The 15,646-nt window shown below is 36.2% G+C and overlaps 1 protein-coding gene across 1 annotated transcript in view; it reads left to right on the top strand.

The window, feature by feature from the left end:
• Positions 1 to 15,646, top strand: part of CATSPERE (catsper channel auxiliary subunit epsilon) — a 193,828-nt gene that overhangs the window by 137,591 nt on the left and 40,591 nt on the right. Inside the window, exon 13 of the mRNA XM_041749540.1 lies at positions 14,362 to 14,420. Coding sequence (XP_041605474.1) covers positions 14,362 to 14,420 — 59 coding nt within the window. The remainder of the gene's footprint in view (positions 1 to 14,361; positions 14,421 to 15,646) is intronic.

The following is a 15,646-nucleotide window of genomic DNA, read 5'->3' as shown; positions in this document are numbered from 1 at the left end:
TGTTTATTTTGTGCAGATTGAGTCAATGTAACTTCACAAACTAATCGTTGCATGTACTATTACATTTGCCAAGTATCATAACTAATTATTCGATTTTGAAAAAAAAATAATATAACACCTATATACAAAGGTGAATATATATAAAAATGAATAACTTTAATTTTGAAAAGTTTTTAGAGCTACCAGCTGGTTTCATAGTGATATTTACACCAAAAGTTAGTTTTGAAATTTTAAAAATGATTCAAACATCTTAAGTGACCTAGTCCTTTTTTTAAAAAAAATTGAGGTATATTTTTTATAATTGACATATAACATTAGTTTAGTTTCAGGCATGCAACATAATGATTTGATATTTGCATATGTTGTGAAATGATCACCACAATAAATCTTTTTTTTCATTTTTTTTCACAATAAATCTATTTAACATCCATCACTACATATAATTACAAATTATCTCTTGTGATGAGAACTTTTAATGTCTATTCTCTTAGCAACTTTCAAATATACGACACAGTATTATAGTCACCATGCTGTACATTATATTACCATGATTTATTTTATATGTGGGAGTTTGTACCTTTTGACTATCTTCAATTTGTATACCCACCATTTTCATCTTTGGCAATAATGAAATTGGTCTCTGTACCTTTGAGTTTCAGTGGCAGGGAGTTGGGGTTTCTGTGGGTAGGAGGAGTGTTTAGATTCCACATATAAGTGAGATCATATGGTATTTATTTTTCTGTGTCTAGCTCATTTCACTTAGCATAATGCCTTCAAGATTCACCCATGTTGTTGCAAATGGCAGGATTTCCTTGTTCTTTTTTCTTTTTAACGATTGATTGAGGACAGCCATGGTGGCTTAGCAGTTTAGCGCCACCTTCGGCCCTGGGTGTGATCCTGGAGACCTGGGATTGAGTCCCACGTTGGGCTCCCTGCATGGAGCCTGCTTCTCCCTCTGCCTCTCTCTCTCTCTGTGTGTCTCTCATGAATAAATAAATAAAATCTTTTAAAAAATAAATAAAGAAGATTGATTGATTGATTTGGGGAGAGAAAGCAAGATTTCCTTGTTCTTTATGACTGAATAATGTTCCTCTGTGTGTATGGAGAGAGAAAGAGAGAGAGAGATAGGTTGCTTTCACGTCTAGGTTACTGTTAATAATGCTGCAATGGACATAATTTTATTTTCTTTGTGGCATTCCTGTCTGATTTCAGTATCAGGCTTATGCTGGCATTGTAAAATGAGTTTGGAAGTGTTCCCTTTTTAATTTTTTGGAAGAGTTTGAGGATTTGTATTAATTCTTTTTTAAGTGTTTGGTAGAATTCACCAGTGAAGCCATCTGGTCTTGCACTTCTGTTTGTTGGGAAATTTTTGATTACAGATTCAATCTCCTTATTAGTATTCAGTCTGTTCAGATTTTCTCTTTCTTCCTGATTCAATCTTGGTAGGTTGCATGTTTCTTGAAGTTTATCCATTTCTTCTAGGTTGGACAATTTGCTGGTGTTTAATTGTACCTTATGATATTTGGTTTTTCTATAGTATCAGCTGTAACATCTCCTCTTATTTCTGATTTAATTTCTTCGAGTTCCTTTTTTTAATTGGTGAGTCTAGCTACAGGCTTCTCAATTTTGTTTATCTTTTCAAAAACCAGCTCGTAGTTACATTGATCTCTTTTGTTCTTTTAGTCTCTATTTCATTTCTTTCCTCTCTGATCTTTGTTATTTCCTTCCTTTTACTAACATTGGGCTTTATTTATTCTTCTAGTTTCTTGAGATGTAAAGTTATTTTGTTATTTGATTCTTTCTTGTTTACTTATGTAGGCATTTCTCACTATGAGGTTCCCTCTTAAAACTGCTTTTGCTGTATCCCATAAATTTTGGTGGTTATATTTCTGTTTTTACTTGTCTCAAGGTATTTTTTATTTCTCTTTTGGTTTCTTCTTTGACTTATTCATTGTTTGTTCAGTAACATATTGTTTAATCTTCACATATTTGTGAATTTTCCAGTTTTCCTCTCATAATTGATTTCTAGTTTCATACCATTATAGTTAAAAAAGATACTTGATTTTAATTTTCAAGCATATTAAGATTTGTTTTGTAGTTTAACATGTGATTTCTCCTTGAGAATGTTCTGTGTGCACTTGAGGGAAATGTGGGATTTTTTGTTTTTGTTTTTGTTTTTTTTTTTTTTGCTATTGGATGGAAAGTTCTGGCTATGTCTATTAAGCCAATCTGATCTACTGTGTTGTTTAAGGCTAATGTTTCCTTATTGATTTTCTGTCTGGATGATCTATCCATTGATAACGTGGGTTACTAAAGTTACCTACTATTATTGTATTGCTGTCTATTTTTCTCTTTAGGTCTGTTAATATTTGCTTTATATATTCAGGTGCTCCTTTGTTGGGTGCATAAATATTATATCCTCTTGTTAGATTACCCCCTTTTCATTATATAATAACCTTATTTGTCTCTATTACAGTCTTTGTTTTAAAATATATCTTGGGGATCCCTGGGTGGCGCAGCGGTTTAGCGCCTGCCTTTGGCCCAGGGCGCGATCCTGGAGACCTGGGATCGAATCCCACGTCGGGCTCCCGGTGCATGGAGCCTGCTTCTCCCTCTGCCTATGTCTCTGCCTCTCTCTCTCACTGTGTGCCTATCATAAATAAAAAAAAATAAAGTTGTAAAATATATCTTGTTAGATGTAAGTATAGCTATGCCAGTATTCATTTTATTTCCATTTGCACGGAATATCTTTTCCATCCCTTCACTTTGCCTGGGTGTGTCCTTATATCTGATGAGTCTTTGGAGGCAGCATATAAATGGGTCTTCTTTTTTACCCATTCAACCATTCTGCCTTTTTAGTAGAGAATTCAGTCCATTTATATTTAGAGTAATTATTGATAGGTATCTACTTATTGCTCATTGTTTTCCGGCTGTTTTATAATTCCTTTGTTCCTTCTTCTTTTGCTCTCTTCCTTTGTGATTTGATATTTTTCTGTAGTGATATGCTTAGATTCCTTTTTTTCCCTTTCATATATATACTGTAAGTTATGCTTTGCAGTTACCATAAGGCTTACATAAAACAACGTATGTTCATAATAGTCTATTTTAGGTTGATAAAGCACAGTATAAGTCTTAGTCTCCTCACATGTTCTGTGTTTTGATGTCACAATTTACATCTTTTTATCTTATGTATCTTTGTATCTTCAGTAATAAACTATTGTAGTCAGAGTAATTTTTTCTACTTTTGTCATTTAACTTTCACACTAGCTTTATAAGTTATTAATCCACCACATTTACAATATTAGATAGTTCTTAATTTCACCATTCATGTTTATCAGTTGGATTTGTACTTTCCTATGTTTTACTGTTACTAATAGTACGCTTTCATTTCAACTTTCAAAGTCCCTTTAACATTTGTGGTAAGGTTGGCTTAGTGATGATGAACTTCTTTAGCTTTTGCTTATCTGGAAAACTACCTCTCTTTCAATTCTGAAGGACAATTTTTCCAAGGACAGTATTCTTGCATAGCAGTTTTTTCTCTTAGCACTTTGAATGTATTGTGCCACTTTCTTGTGGCCTGCAATATTTCTGCTAAAAAATCTGCTTTTACTCTTATGGGGACTCCCTTGTACACAAGTTGTTTTTTTGTTAATGCTCTTAAGAGCTTCTTTAAATTTTGATATGTTGATTATAATGTGTCTTGATGTGGCTGTCTTTGGATTCATTGTGCTTAAAACTCTGGACTTCCTGCATCTGGATGTCTGTTTCCTTCCCCAGATTAGGGAACTTTTTGGTCATTCTTCAAATAAGTTTTCTGCAAGACGCCTGGGTGGCTCAGCAGTTAAGCGTCTGCCTTTGGTTCAGGGCATGATCAGGGATAGAGTCCCACATTGGGCTCCCTGCACGGAGCCTACTTCTCCCTCTGCCTATGTCTCTGCCTCTCTCATGAATAAATAAATAAAATATTTTTTAAAAATAAGTTTTCTGCCCTGTATTCTCTCTCTTCTCTTTCTGAGACCCCTCTAATGCAAATGTTGATCTGCGTGATGTTGTCCCATAAATCTCTTAAGCTCTTCACATTTTTGCATTCTTTTTTCTTTTTGTTACTCTAACTATAAAGAGGTGAGTTCTACTGCCCTGTCTTCAAGTTCTCTATTATATTTTTCAGTTCAATTATTGTATTTTTCCATTCCGTGACTTCTACTTGGTACTTTCTTGTATTTTCTTAGTTGAAATTTTCACATGGTTCATAAGAGCTCAGTAAGCATCTTTATGACCATAATTTTAATCACTTTATCAGGTAAATCACTTATCTCCATTTCATTAAGGTGGGTTTTTTTTTTCTGAAGTTTTATCTTGTTCTTTCATTTATAGCATAGTCCTCTGTTTCTTCTTTTTTCTTTTTCTTGACTGTGTTGGTTTCTATGCAGTTGATAAAATAGCCATGTCTCCCAATCTTAAAGGAGTGGTCTCATGTAGGAGATTAACCTTATCATTGAACCCTACCCTCTCAAATCTCTGTGATTGTCCAATCAGCCTACTTTATCCTTAGTGGCTCCCAGTATTTGATGGTATGCCAAGACCTATCAGCATCTCAAAGAGGAATGTCTCAGTCAGCATCTAGATGCAGGCTGACTGGAAGCAGCTTTTAAAATATGCAAACAGGGCAGTCCGGGTGGCTTAGTGGCTTAGCACTGCCTTCAGCCCAGGGCCTGATCCTGGAGACCCAGGATCAAGTCCCACATCAGGCTCCCTGCATGGAGCCTGCTTCTCTCTCTGCCTGTGTCTCTGCCTCTCTCTCTCTCTCTCTCTCTCTCTCTGTGTGTGTGTGTGTGTGTGTGTCATGAATAAATAAATAAAATCTTTTTAAAAATAAAAATAAATAAAATAAAATATGCAAACATACCTCTATCTGAAGAAGACGGTGAGATTGACATTTTTGTCTGCTCCCTCAGTGTTGAGCCCTGGGTTAATAGTCAGGTAAGAATTACTCTTTGCTTGCTACCATCTTGTCAAACCTGTGAACACAAGTCCTCCTGTTCACCAGAGCCATGGTATCAAGAAACATGTTCTTTGGGTGGCAGACACAAAAACTGAGGAACCAAACCTATATATAAGCTCTTTTCTCAAAGGTACCAACAACCTAAGGCAAGGCAGAGGGAAAACACAATTATAGTGTACCTCCTGGCTTCTCTGGTCCCTACAGAGGATTGTAGTTAGCCTCTAAAATGTGTGTCAAATTAGAAGCCTACCCCTCAGGCCACAGCCTAAAGATAAGCTAATAGACCTCTTTCACAGAAAGGTTTGGAGTACATTTCAGTCTACCATCACTGCACTGCACCCTGGGAGGGGTAAATAATCAGTTAAGAACTGTTTCTCCATTTGTAACAGTCCCATGAATCCAAACATAAGCCCCTCTGGTTCCCAAATCCAGGCAATCCAAGGGTGTCCTCTAAGCAGCAGCCACAAAAATTAGGGCACCAGATGTATGTACAAACTGCTTTTAGGGAGATACCAGTGACCTAGAAAAAAGCAGAGGAAGACTGCAAAGATAGTGCCACCCCTCTGAAGTCTCTGGGAAAATTATAATTGGCTCCTAGATATCACTTTAAATGAAGCCCACCCCTCAGGCCACAGTTTTGAAGATAAGCTACTAGCTCTCTTGCACAGAAAGACTTGAGTATTTTAATCTATTGCCTCTGCTGTGCCTTGGGGTTACAGCCAGTTAAGACGACTTCCCCCTACAACCATTACATCCATTATAGAACTCATGGGCACAAGCCCCACTGGCCACCAGAGCCAGGTGACCTAGAGGTGTCCTCTGGGCAGCAACCACAAAAATCAAGGTGCCAGAAAAGTGTAGAAGCTCGTTTCTGAGACATATAAGAGCCCAGAGTGAGGGAGAGGGAAATAAGAAATATGGCATCTCTGGCCTCTCCCCTTTGGAGCATTTTGGTAGGTTCCTCCCTAGATGTGTTTAATTCAATGCCTGATAAGCATGTAAGCCTCTCTCACAGAAAGCCTGGCCACTCACAGTCTCTCACAGTCAGCTGCTTTGCACTGGACCCTGGGGTGGATGAATCATACATAGGAACCCTTTAGGAACTGCTTCTTAGTTCAAAATAGCCTTCTGGGTCTTGTGGCAGTGAGCCACATTGGCTTTCAAAGCCAGATGTGTGGGGAGCTTGTCTCTCAGGAAAGGTCTTAAAAGTAGCAAAAATGAACTATTGGGACTTACGATAAAAAGCTTCTGCACAGCAACAGTCAACAAAACTAAAAGACAACCTACAGGATGGGAGAAGATATTTGCAAATGACATATCAGATAAAGGGCTAGTATCCAAGATCTATAAAGAACTTATTAATCTCAACAGCAAAGAAACAAACAATCCAATCATGAAATGGGAAAAAGACATGAATAGAAATTTCACCAAAGAAGACATAGACATGGCCAACAAGCACATGAGAAAATGCTCCGCATCACTTGCCATCAGGGAAATACAAATCAAAACCACAATGAGATACCACCTCACACCAGTGAGAAGGGGGAAAATTAACAAGACAGGAAACAACAAATGTTGGAGAGGATGTGGAGAAAGGGGAACCCTCTTGCACTGTTGGTGGGAATGTGAACTGGTGCAGCCACTCTGGAAAACTGTGTGGAGATTACTCAAAGAGTTAAAAATAGATCTGCCCTACGACCCAGCAATTTCACTGCTGGGGATTTACTCCAAAGATACAGATGCAGTGCAACACGGGGACACCTGCACCCCAATGTTTATAGCAGCAATGTCCACAATAGCCAAACTGTGGAAGGAGCCTCAATGTCCACTGAAAGATGAATGAATAAAGAAGCTGTGGTATATGTATACAATGGAATATTAGCCATTAGAAGAGATGAATATCCACCATTTGCTTCAATGTGGATGGAACTTGAGGGTATTATACTGAGTGAAGTAAGTCAATCGGAGAAGGACAAACATATGGTTTCACTCATACGGGGAATATAAAAAATAGTGAAAGGCATTATAGGGGAAAGGAGAGAAAATCAGTGGGAAATATCAGAGAGGGTGACAGAACATGAGAGACTCCTAACTCTGGGAAACGAACAAGGGATAGTGGAAGGGGAGGTGGGCGGGGGGATGGAGTGACTGGGTGACGGGCACTGAGGGGGGCACTTGACGGGAGAAGCACTGGGTGTTATACTATATGTTGGCAAATCGAACCCCAATAAAAATATACAAACAAAACAAAACAAAAATAATGCCAGATGGTTTCAACCCTTCACTCCTCTCAGGAGATCTCAGGAATTTGAGTTCCCTCCCAACTGTGGGTAGCTGTGCTGGGGGTGGGGTTTGTAGTGAAGCTATGTCTTGGCCTGTCCTACCTATTTCTATGTGTGTGGGTTTTTTTCCCTTATTCACCTAATGTGTAGGCATTGCTCAACTAGTCTTTGGGTTTCTTTCAGAGGATATTGCTCCATATGTAGCTGTAAATTTGGTGTGTCCATGGGAGGAGGTGATTTCACGATCCTCCTAGGTCACCATCCTGAACCAGAACCCTACCTGTTCATTTTCTTAATGGTGCATTTTAATAAGCAGAATTTAAAAGTTTGATAAAGATTTTTGATTTATGACTGTTGAGTTTTTTTGTCCTAAGATATCTTTGCCTATCCCTAAGTCATGGAAATGTTCTCCCATGATGTCATCTCAAAGTTTTGATATTCATGCCAATAATTGGTATAGTCAGACTTTAATATTTGCCCAACTAATGTTTGCATGTTAAGTTTTTTATTTGGTATTCCCTTCTTATTGATGAGGTTAAACAATTTTCCAATGTTTATTGGCTATTTGGAGTCCCACTTCTGCGAAATTCAAGTTTTTGTCACTTTTTCTATAGGGTTGTGTGCCTTTTCTTACTCAATTTTTTTGCATTTCAAAGATTGTCTTTTTAAAGTGTTTTATTTGTGTATAATTGGCATACAATAAATTGCATATACTTAATGTGTATAGTTTGATAAAATTTGATATATGTATATACCCATGAAATTGTAACTACACCCAAGATAATGTCCACGTCCACCCCTCCAAGTTTCTTCATGCTCCTTTATGAACCATCTCTCCTTCGATTCCCCATCACTCAAGACGACCTCTGATCTGCTTGCTGTCATTATACGTTGGTTTGCTTTTTCTAGACTTTTATATAAATGGAAACATAGGGTATGTACTCTGTTTTATCTGCCTTCTTTCACTCAGCATAGTCATTTAGAATTCCTTCATCACTGTGAAATGACCCCTTTTTCTCTGGTGATAATTTTTGCCTTAAATCTACTTTGTATATTTATAGAACCACTCCAGCCTTCTTTAGAATAATGTTAGCACAACATATCTTTTCTTTTAATATTTAATATTCTTTTAAAATTAACCATCTGTGTCTTTAAGGTATTTTTTTAAGTTGGATTTTATTTATTTATCCAATCTGAACATTTTGGCCCTCTCATTGGGTGCACTTATGTAATTTTTTTATATGGCTGAGTTTAAATCTGCCATTTGACACTTGTTTTCTATTTGTGCTCTCTGGTTTTAACATTTTTTTTTTTTTACTTTTTCTGACTTCTTTTTTGCTTTTTTTTTTTTTTTTTTCTTTTAAAGATTTTATTTATTGGGCTCCCTGGGTGGCGCAGCGGTTTAACGGCTGCCCTTGGCCCAGGGCGTGATCCTGGAGACCCTGGATCGAATCCCACGTCGGGCTCCCGGTGCATGGAGCCTGCTTCTCCCTCTGCCTATGTCTCTGCCTCTCTCTCTCTCTCTCTCTGTGTGACTATCATTAATAAAATAAATAAATAAATAAATAAATAAATAAATAAATAAATAAAATTTTAAAAAAGATTTTATTTATTCATGAGAGACACACACAGAGAGAGACAGAGGCAGAGACAGGAAGAGGGAGAAGCAGTCTCCATGCAGGGACCCGACTCAGGACTCGATCCTGGGTCCCCAGGACCACGCCCTGGGCGGAGGGAGGCGCTAAGCCGCTGAGCCACGCGGGCTGTCCTTTTTTGCTTATTTTTATATGATTCCATTATATCTTTTTGTTGGTTATTTGTTTTGGCTTCTAACAAGGCTTTAGGGTTTGTGGTACACATCTTTAACTTATCTCCTTTTCCCGCAAAATGACATTACATCACTTAATGTAGAGTATAATAACCTTACAATGCTGCACCAGAAAACTTCCAATTTTCCTCAATAGCCTTTGTGCTATGGATTCTATGCATTTTATTTCTGAATATTTCATAAACTTCACAATGCATCGCTATTAGTTTTGCTTTAAATAGTCAGCTTTTAAAGGAGATTTTTAAAAGACAAAATCTTATATTTATACACATATTTGTCATTTCTAGTGCTATTCATTATTTTGTGTAGCTCTAAGTTTCCATCTTGTATCATTTTCCTTGTGATTATCAACTTTTACTTTGTATATTTGAAAATATGCTATTAGGGATCCCTGGGTGGCGCAGCGGCTTAGCGCCTGCCTTTGGCCCAGGGCGCGATCCTGGACACCCAGGATCGAATCCCACATCGGGCTCCCGGTGCATGGAGCCTGCTTCTCCCTCTGCCTGTGTCTCTGCCTCTCTCTCTCTCTCTGTGACTATTATAAATAAATAAAAATTTTTAAAAAATGCTATTAAACGAATTCAGGTTTTGAAATCTCTTCTTGGTGAACTGAAACTTAAACATTATGAAGTGATCATCTTTCTCTGTAGTGATACCTTTGCCTTGAAGTCTGTTTTGTTTCATATTTGATATAGCTATATCAGCTTTCTTTTCCTTAGTATTTCTATACTCTTCCTATACTTTATATTTCAACCTCTCTATTGTCTTGTTTCCTATAAGCACCATATATTTGCATTTTAATTTTTTTGTTGTTGTTATTTTGACCAGTCTGAAAATCTTTGTCTTTTATTTGGAGCTTTCAGTCTATTTCCATTTATTATAATTAATGATATTTGAGGTCTTGCTTTCCATCTTATTTTGTGATTTTATTTTTTCCCATCTTCTCTATATTTTCCCTTCTATTTTCTTGCCTTTTTATGTTTAGTTGCATATCTTTTGTCAATCAATCCATTTTTCCCCTTTTACTTATTTAGCAGTTATATGTAGGCCCTCCCCATTCACAGGGGTATCTCCCAAGACCCCCACGGATGTCTGAAACCAAAAAATAGTACTGAACCCTGTATATACTGTTTTTCCTATACGTACATACCTATGATAACTTATAAATTAGGCACAGTAAGAAATTAGCAATAATAAAATAATTATAACAATATACTGTAATAAAAATTATGTAAATGTCATTTCCTGCTCGCTCACTCTAAAAGTCTTGTTGTACTGTACTCACCCTTCTTGTGATGATGTAAGTTGATGAAATGCCTATCTACATGATGAGATGAAGTGAGGGAAATGGTGTATGCATTGTCGTGTAGCATTAGGTCTGACAATAATTTGCTTCTGGAACTTGACCGTAGGTAACTGATAACATAGAACATGAAACTATGGATAAATGGGGACTCCTATAATTCTGTTTGTATTTCTAATCAATTTTTCTTGGAAACCATAACATGAATATTTAATTTATGCAAGACTAAATTTAATTATTTCATTCTCTTACAATTGATATCATTGAATTCATATTTTAATTCATATTGAATTTACATTTTAATTTCACCTTGTTTTTACACTATTAGTATTATCATTATTTTATACAGCAATGTGTTTGCCCTATCCTGACCTTTTTTCTTTTGAGTGCTTCCATCTTGTATCTCTTCCCTTCTTTTTTTTTTTTTTTTTTAAGATTTTATTGATTTATTCATGAGAGAGAGAGAGAGAGGCAGAGACACAGGGAGAAGCAGGCTCCAAGCAGGGAGCCTGATGTGGGACTCGATCCTGGGTCTCCAGGATCACGCCCTGGGCTGAAGGCAGCGCTAAACCACTGAGCCACCCAGGGATCCCCATCTTTCCTTCTGATTTAGATGCATCCTTTTACATTTCTTTTCATGAAAAAAGAACTGTTTTTTTGTCTGAAAAATATTTTATTTTACTCTCATTCTTGAAAATCATTTTCTCCAGATACAGAGCTCTGGTTTAGTGATAATTTTCTTAAAGCACATTAAAAATATTATGCCATTATTTTTTGCCTTCTGTTGTTGCTATTGAGAAGTCACATGTAATTTTAACTCCTACTTTTCCAATTTGCTGCTCTTACAATTTTATTATTTGCTTTCTACACTTTTACTATGAATGTGTCTAGATGTTTACTTTCAGACTCTTTGGGATTTCTTGGGCCTCTTGAATCTGTGGATCACAGTCTTCATCTTCATCAGGTATCTTGTCAGATATTCTCTTTGCCTCTTTTTCTGTCATTTCTTCTGAAACCCTGATTAAACAAAACTAAACTTCCATCTATTCCCCACATATCTTTTAACATTCTTCTTTATCATTTCTCCTTTTATGTCTGGGATACATTTTTATAATTTCTTCTGATGTGTCTTCCACTTCACTCCTTCTGTCATGCCTAATCTGATGCCAAAATTATACATTGTGTGTTTAATTTGACTGTTGTATTTTTTTAATTTTTAGAGATTTGATTTGTTCCTTTAAAAATACCCTGACACATTTATAGTTTCTTTTACACTACAGAGATTTCCACTTGCCATTTATTCCCACACAACTAGTAAACATATCTATCTTATAATCTGCACCTATTACTGGAGTCTAAGCATGTGTATTTCATCTATTTCTCCTCCCTCATCATTGTTTATGCTGGTTATTATTCACACATACCTTATTTCCTTGTGTGCTTGATTATTCTTGGCTGTGTGCTGTTACATTTGTAAAAATATTTATTCATTCATTTATTTAAAAGATCTATTTATTTATTTTAGAGAGTGTTTGTGTGCGTGCACGCATGAGCAGGGGAGGAGCAGAGGGAGAGAGAGAGAGGAAGCAGACCCCCTGCTGTGCATGAAGCCCCACACAGGGCTCAATCTCAGGACCCAGAGATCATGATCTGAACTGAAACCAAGAGTTGGATGCTTAACTAACTATGCCACCCAAGCACCCCATTTGTAACAGTATTTATAAGAATTCCCTGAAGTCCTATATGTTCTGATCTCAAAATGATCTGTGTTTGCCACTGTCAAGGGTTTGTCTAGGGCCACTACTACCTTGAAACTTCTTTAAAACCCGAGTCTTCCAGGCAAACAATTCTAGGATATAACACCATATGTGAACCTACCCATAGCCACCAATTGTTAGGACAAACTTTTCCTTTTCTTGCTTTTTCTGATCACTTAGTTACCAATGTCACTGTAGGGTTAAGGAAGGCACACATTGAATTCTGGCTTACTCTCACCCTAAGAACATACTACTCTTCTGATAACATAGGTCAAGATAGGGAGGCTATCCAATTTGATTCTCTATCTTGAATTCCCCCACTCCTGACTAGGTTGATAAACACCTTTAGGCTGAAAGTAGACTATGGGCTCTGGTGTTCTGCTTTATTCCTAAGATTCCTAATTTCCCTCAGTCTTTGGGCTAGTAGTTCCCTACTCTCTTGTTATTTGGTGCTTTTAAAGTGACTTCTTAAAAGGCTGCTGTTTGTAGGTTTTGTGATATGTTGTTTTGTTTTTTAAGTTTAATTTTATTTACATTCAATTAATTAACATATAGTGTATTATTAGTTTTAGAGGTAGAAGTCAGTGATTCATCAGTTGTATATAACACCCAGTGCTCATATGCTTGTTGTTTTTAAGAGCAAAAGTTTGTCCATAGAAACGAAAGTCTCCAAATCATTTCTTAATTATTTATAATGAAATGGTTTTTAAAGAGATGATCACAGGGATCCCTGGGTGGCGCAGTGGTTTGGCGCCTGCCTTTGGCCCAGGGCGCGATCCTGGAGACCCGGGATCGAATCCCACATCGGGCTCCCGGTGCATGGAGCCTGCTTCTCCCTCCGCCTGTGTCTCTGCCTCTCTCTCTCTCTCTGTGACTATCATAAATAAATAAATTAAAAATTAAAAAAAATAAAAAAATAAAAGATCACATTCACAAAATATATTTTTTAAATATATTTTTTAATAATATTCCACTGGGTAAATATTTTCAGAGATTATAATCCAAAATAATATACATAATATGTTGGTTGAGTTACAGACCCAGGTTTGAGTATCACTTAAGTGACAATTGTTAAACAAAACTTGGAGAATATGCTAACATTTCATGAAAGATAATATTAAAATCTTCCAGCCTAATTATGTGCAAGAACCTTTTTATAAAATTATTTTTATGATTACATATGAAGAAAAATATGGTATGCAATAGAATACAAGTATAAATTTGACAATTAGTTCCTTTCCTTGAACATGAACTAGATTTATTTTTAATGTAATCACCTCCACAGCCTTCAACTTTATCACAAAAGATTGTATATTTTGTGCCACTTAGCATCTAACATATGAATAAATAAACCTTGTCTCAGAAGTAAGATTTTTTGCAAAGGTTGTTTTTAGAGGCCCAATGTTTCTGTTCTAATCTCACCAGATTAGCCAGGACCAAATTGCTGTCTCTCTGAAGAGATCTATGTCTATCTATCTATCTATCTATCTATCTGTCAAGGAACTACCACCAAAAAAGCACTTTGGGGGATATAATGATTATAGTTTCAATGCTTTAAAAATGTGAAGCTTATCATTTTTGCCTCTAATATTATATGTGTTCAGTAAATGGCTTTATCCTGAAAAGATACAAACCTTCTCAAATGCTGAAAATTGAGGTGAAACATGCCTCAGATAGAAGAAAATAGCAAGGAAAATATATAAAAAAGCAAATAGATTATTTATCTAATTACTCAAAAACAAGAGAAGAAGGTTCAGGCAAATAATTTCTCAAAGTCTCAAAAATTACTGACAACATGATATCTGTAATTATTTAAAAACCTCAAAGAAGAAATGAAAAGGTCCAGAGACAAAGTGATTAGGAAACAAGAGAGAGCTGGCTACACATCAGGACATAAGTGAAAAATGAAAATAGGAATATCGCAATGACAAAGAAAATGAAGGGGGGGAGAGAGAAGCAATATAAATAAAAGGACTTGATAAGATACAATTAGCAGAGAAAATGAGGAAAATGTAACAAAGGAAATCTAATATGTACATAATTGGAGTTCGTAAGATAGAAAAGAAACTGGAAAAAATGCTAAATCTATTCTTTTTCTTACCTAGAGAAAGGTTTAAATCTGTCGAAAGTATTCATTTTCCCCATTCCTGGTTTTCCTATTTTACATAAACTTTCATTTTCTTTTCCAGACAGTAACATTTTTTCAGAATATAAATTATGAGGCAGTAGATGACTACTTCAAGTTGCAGTAAGTATGGCTTTTAAAAGAACCTACTCGATGTGAACTGTGCTATTGAGAATATTGATTTGCAGGTATTCTTTTACTTAAATGGCCTCATATCATTTTAAATATCTAGATTTCAAATTTCTTTAAATGTCTGGTTAGATGTGAAATTAGTATTCTGTATAAAAATGTAAAATACTCCTTGTAATTAAATGAAATACATCTGGAGGTTTCCATTCGTCCACCAAAAGATGTAAAAATTGGGCTATTTTTAAAATTTAAAACCAACTAATTAACATATAGTGTATTATTAGTTTCTGAGGTAGAGTTTAGTGATTCATCAGTTGCATATAACACCTAGGGCTTGTTACATCAAGTGAAAAATGGACTATTTCTTAATTCAATAATTTTTAATCATGTATTACCATTCATTCCCATCCCAAAGTATTTGCATACTGTCGTTAGGCAGACTAGACCTCTAATATAAGAAAATCCTTAACTATGAGTATATCAGAGAAAACACCATCTTTGACTCAGAATCAGTAGCACTTGAGCTCATAATTTCTGGAAGTAGCAACTTATCTGGAATTGGTCTTGAGACATCTATGGCTGTCATTATGTCCTGACTCCATAGGTTTTTCTGGAAAAACAGCAGTTTTTCTAGGAAAAGGATCTTTTTTCCTTAGTCTGCTGCTCATCCAAGTGAGTTTGAACACTCACTTTATGCCAAGCACTTCCTGCATATTCAAAATACATGGTGAACAAGTAGGATGAAGTACTGCTGTCATGGGATGTATCCTAGTGGGAGGAGATGAAGAACAAGTAATCAAATAAATGAAGTAATCAAATAGTTATAAGTGCAGTTAAGAAAATAAAACAGAGAGGCACCTGAGTGATTCAGTCAGTTGAGCATCAGACTCTTGATTTCAGCTCAGATCATGATCTCAGGGTCATGAGATTGAGCCCCTTTTCAGGCTCCATGCTCAGCAGGGAGTCTGCTTGAGATTTTCTCTCTCCCTCTTCCTCTGCCCCTCCTCCCCTGCTCTCTCTCTTTAAAATAAATAAATAAATCTAGAACAAAAGAATGAAGATAAAACAGAATGAAGTGGTAGAAAGTGACCAGGAAGGGGAGAGAGAAAAGGGTACTCTAGAGATTGTAGTCAAGGGAGGCTTATTAATTCATCCCTCACCCCTTCACCCATCAACTTTTCTCTTGATGCTTCTAATGTTGTGGGTTCCTTGGGGTATTT

The sequence above is a fragment of the Vulpes lagopus genome, chromosome 1 (assembly GCF_018345385.1).
Source record: "Vulpes lagopus strain Blue_001 chromosome 1, ASM1834538v1, whole genome shotgun sequence".
Taxonomy (NCBI): Eukaryota; Metazoa; Chordata; class Mammalia; order Carnivora; family Canidae; genus Vulpes; species Vulpes lagopus.
Note: the sequence above shows the minus strand (reverse complement) of the source record. Positions and strands in the feature narration are given on the sequence as shown.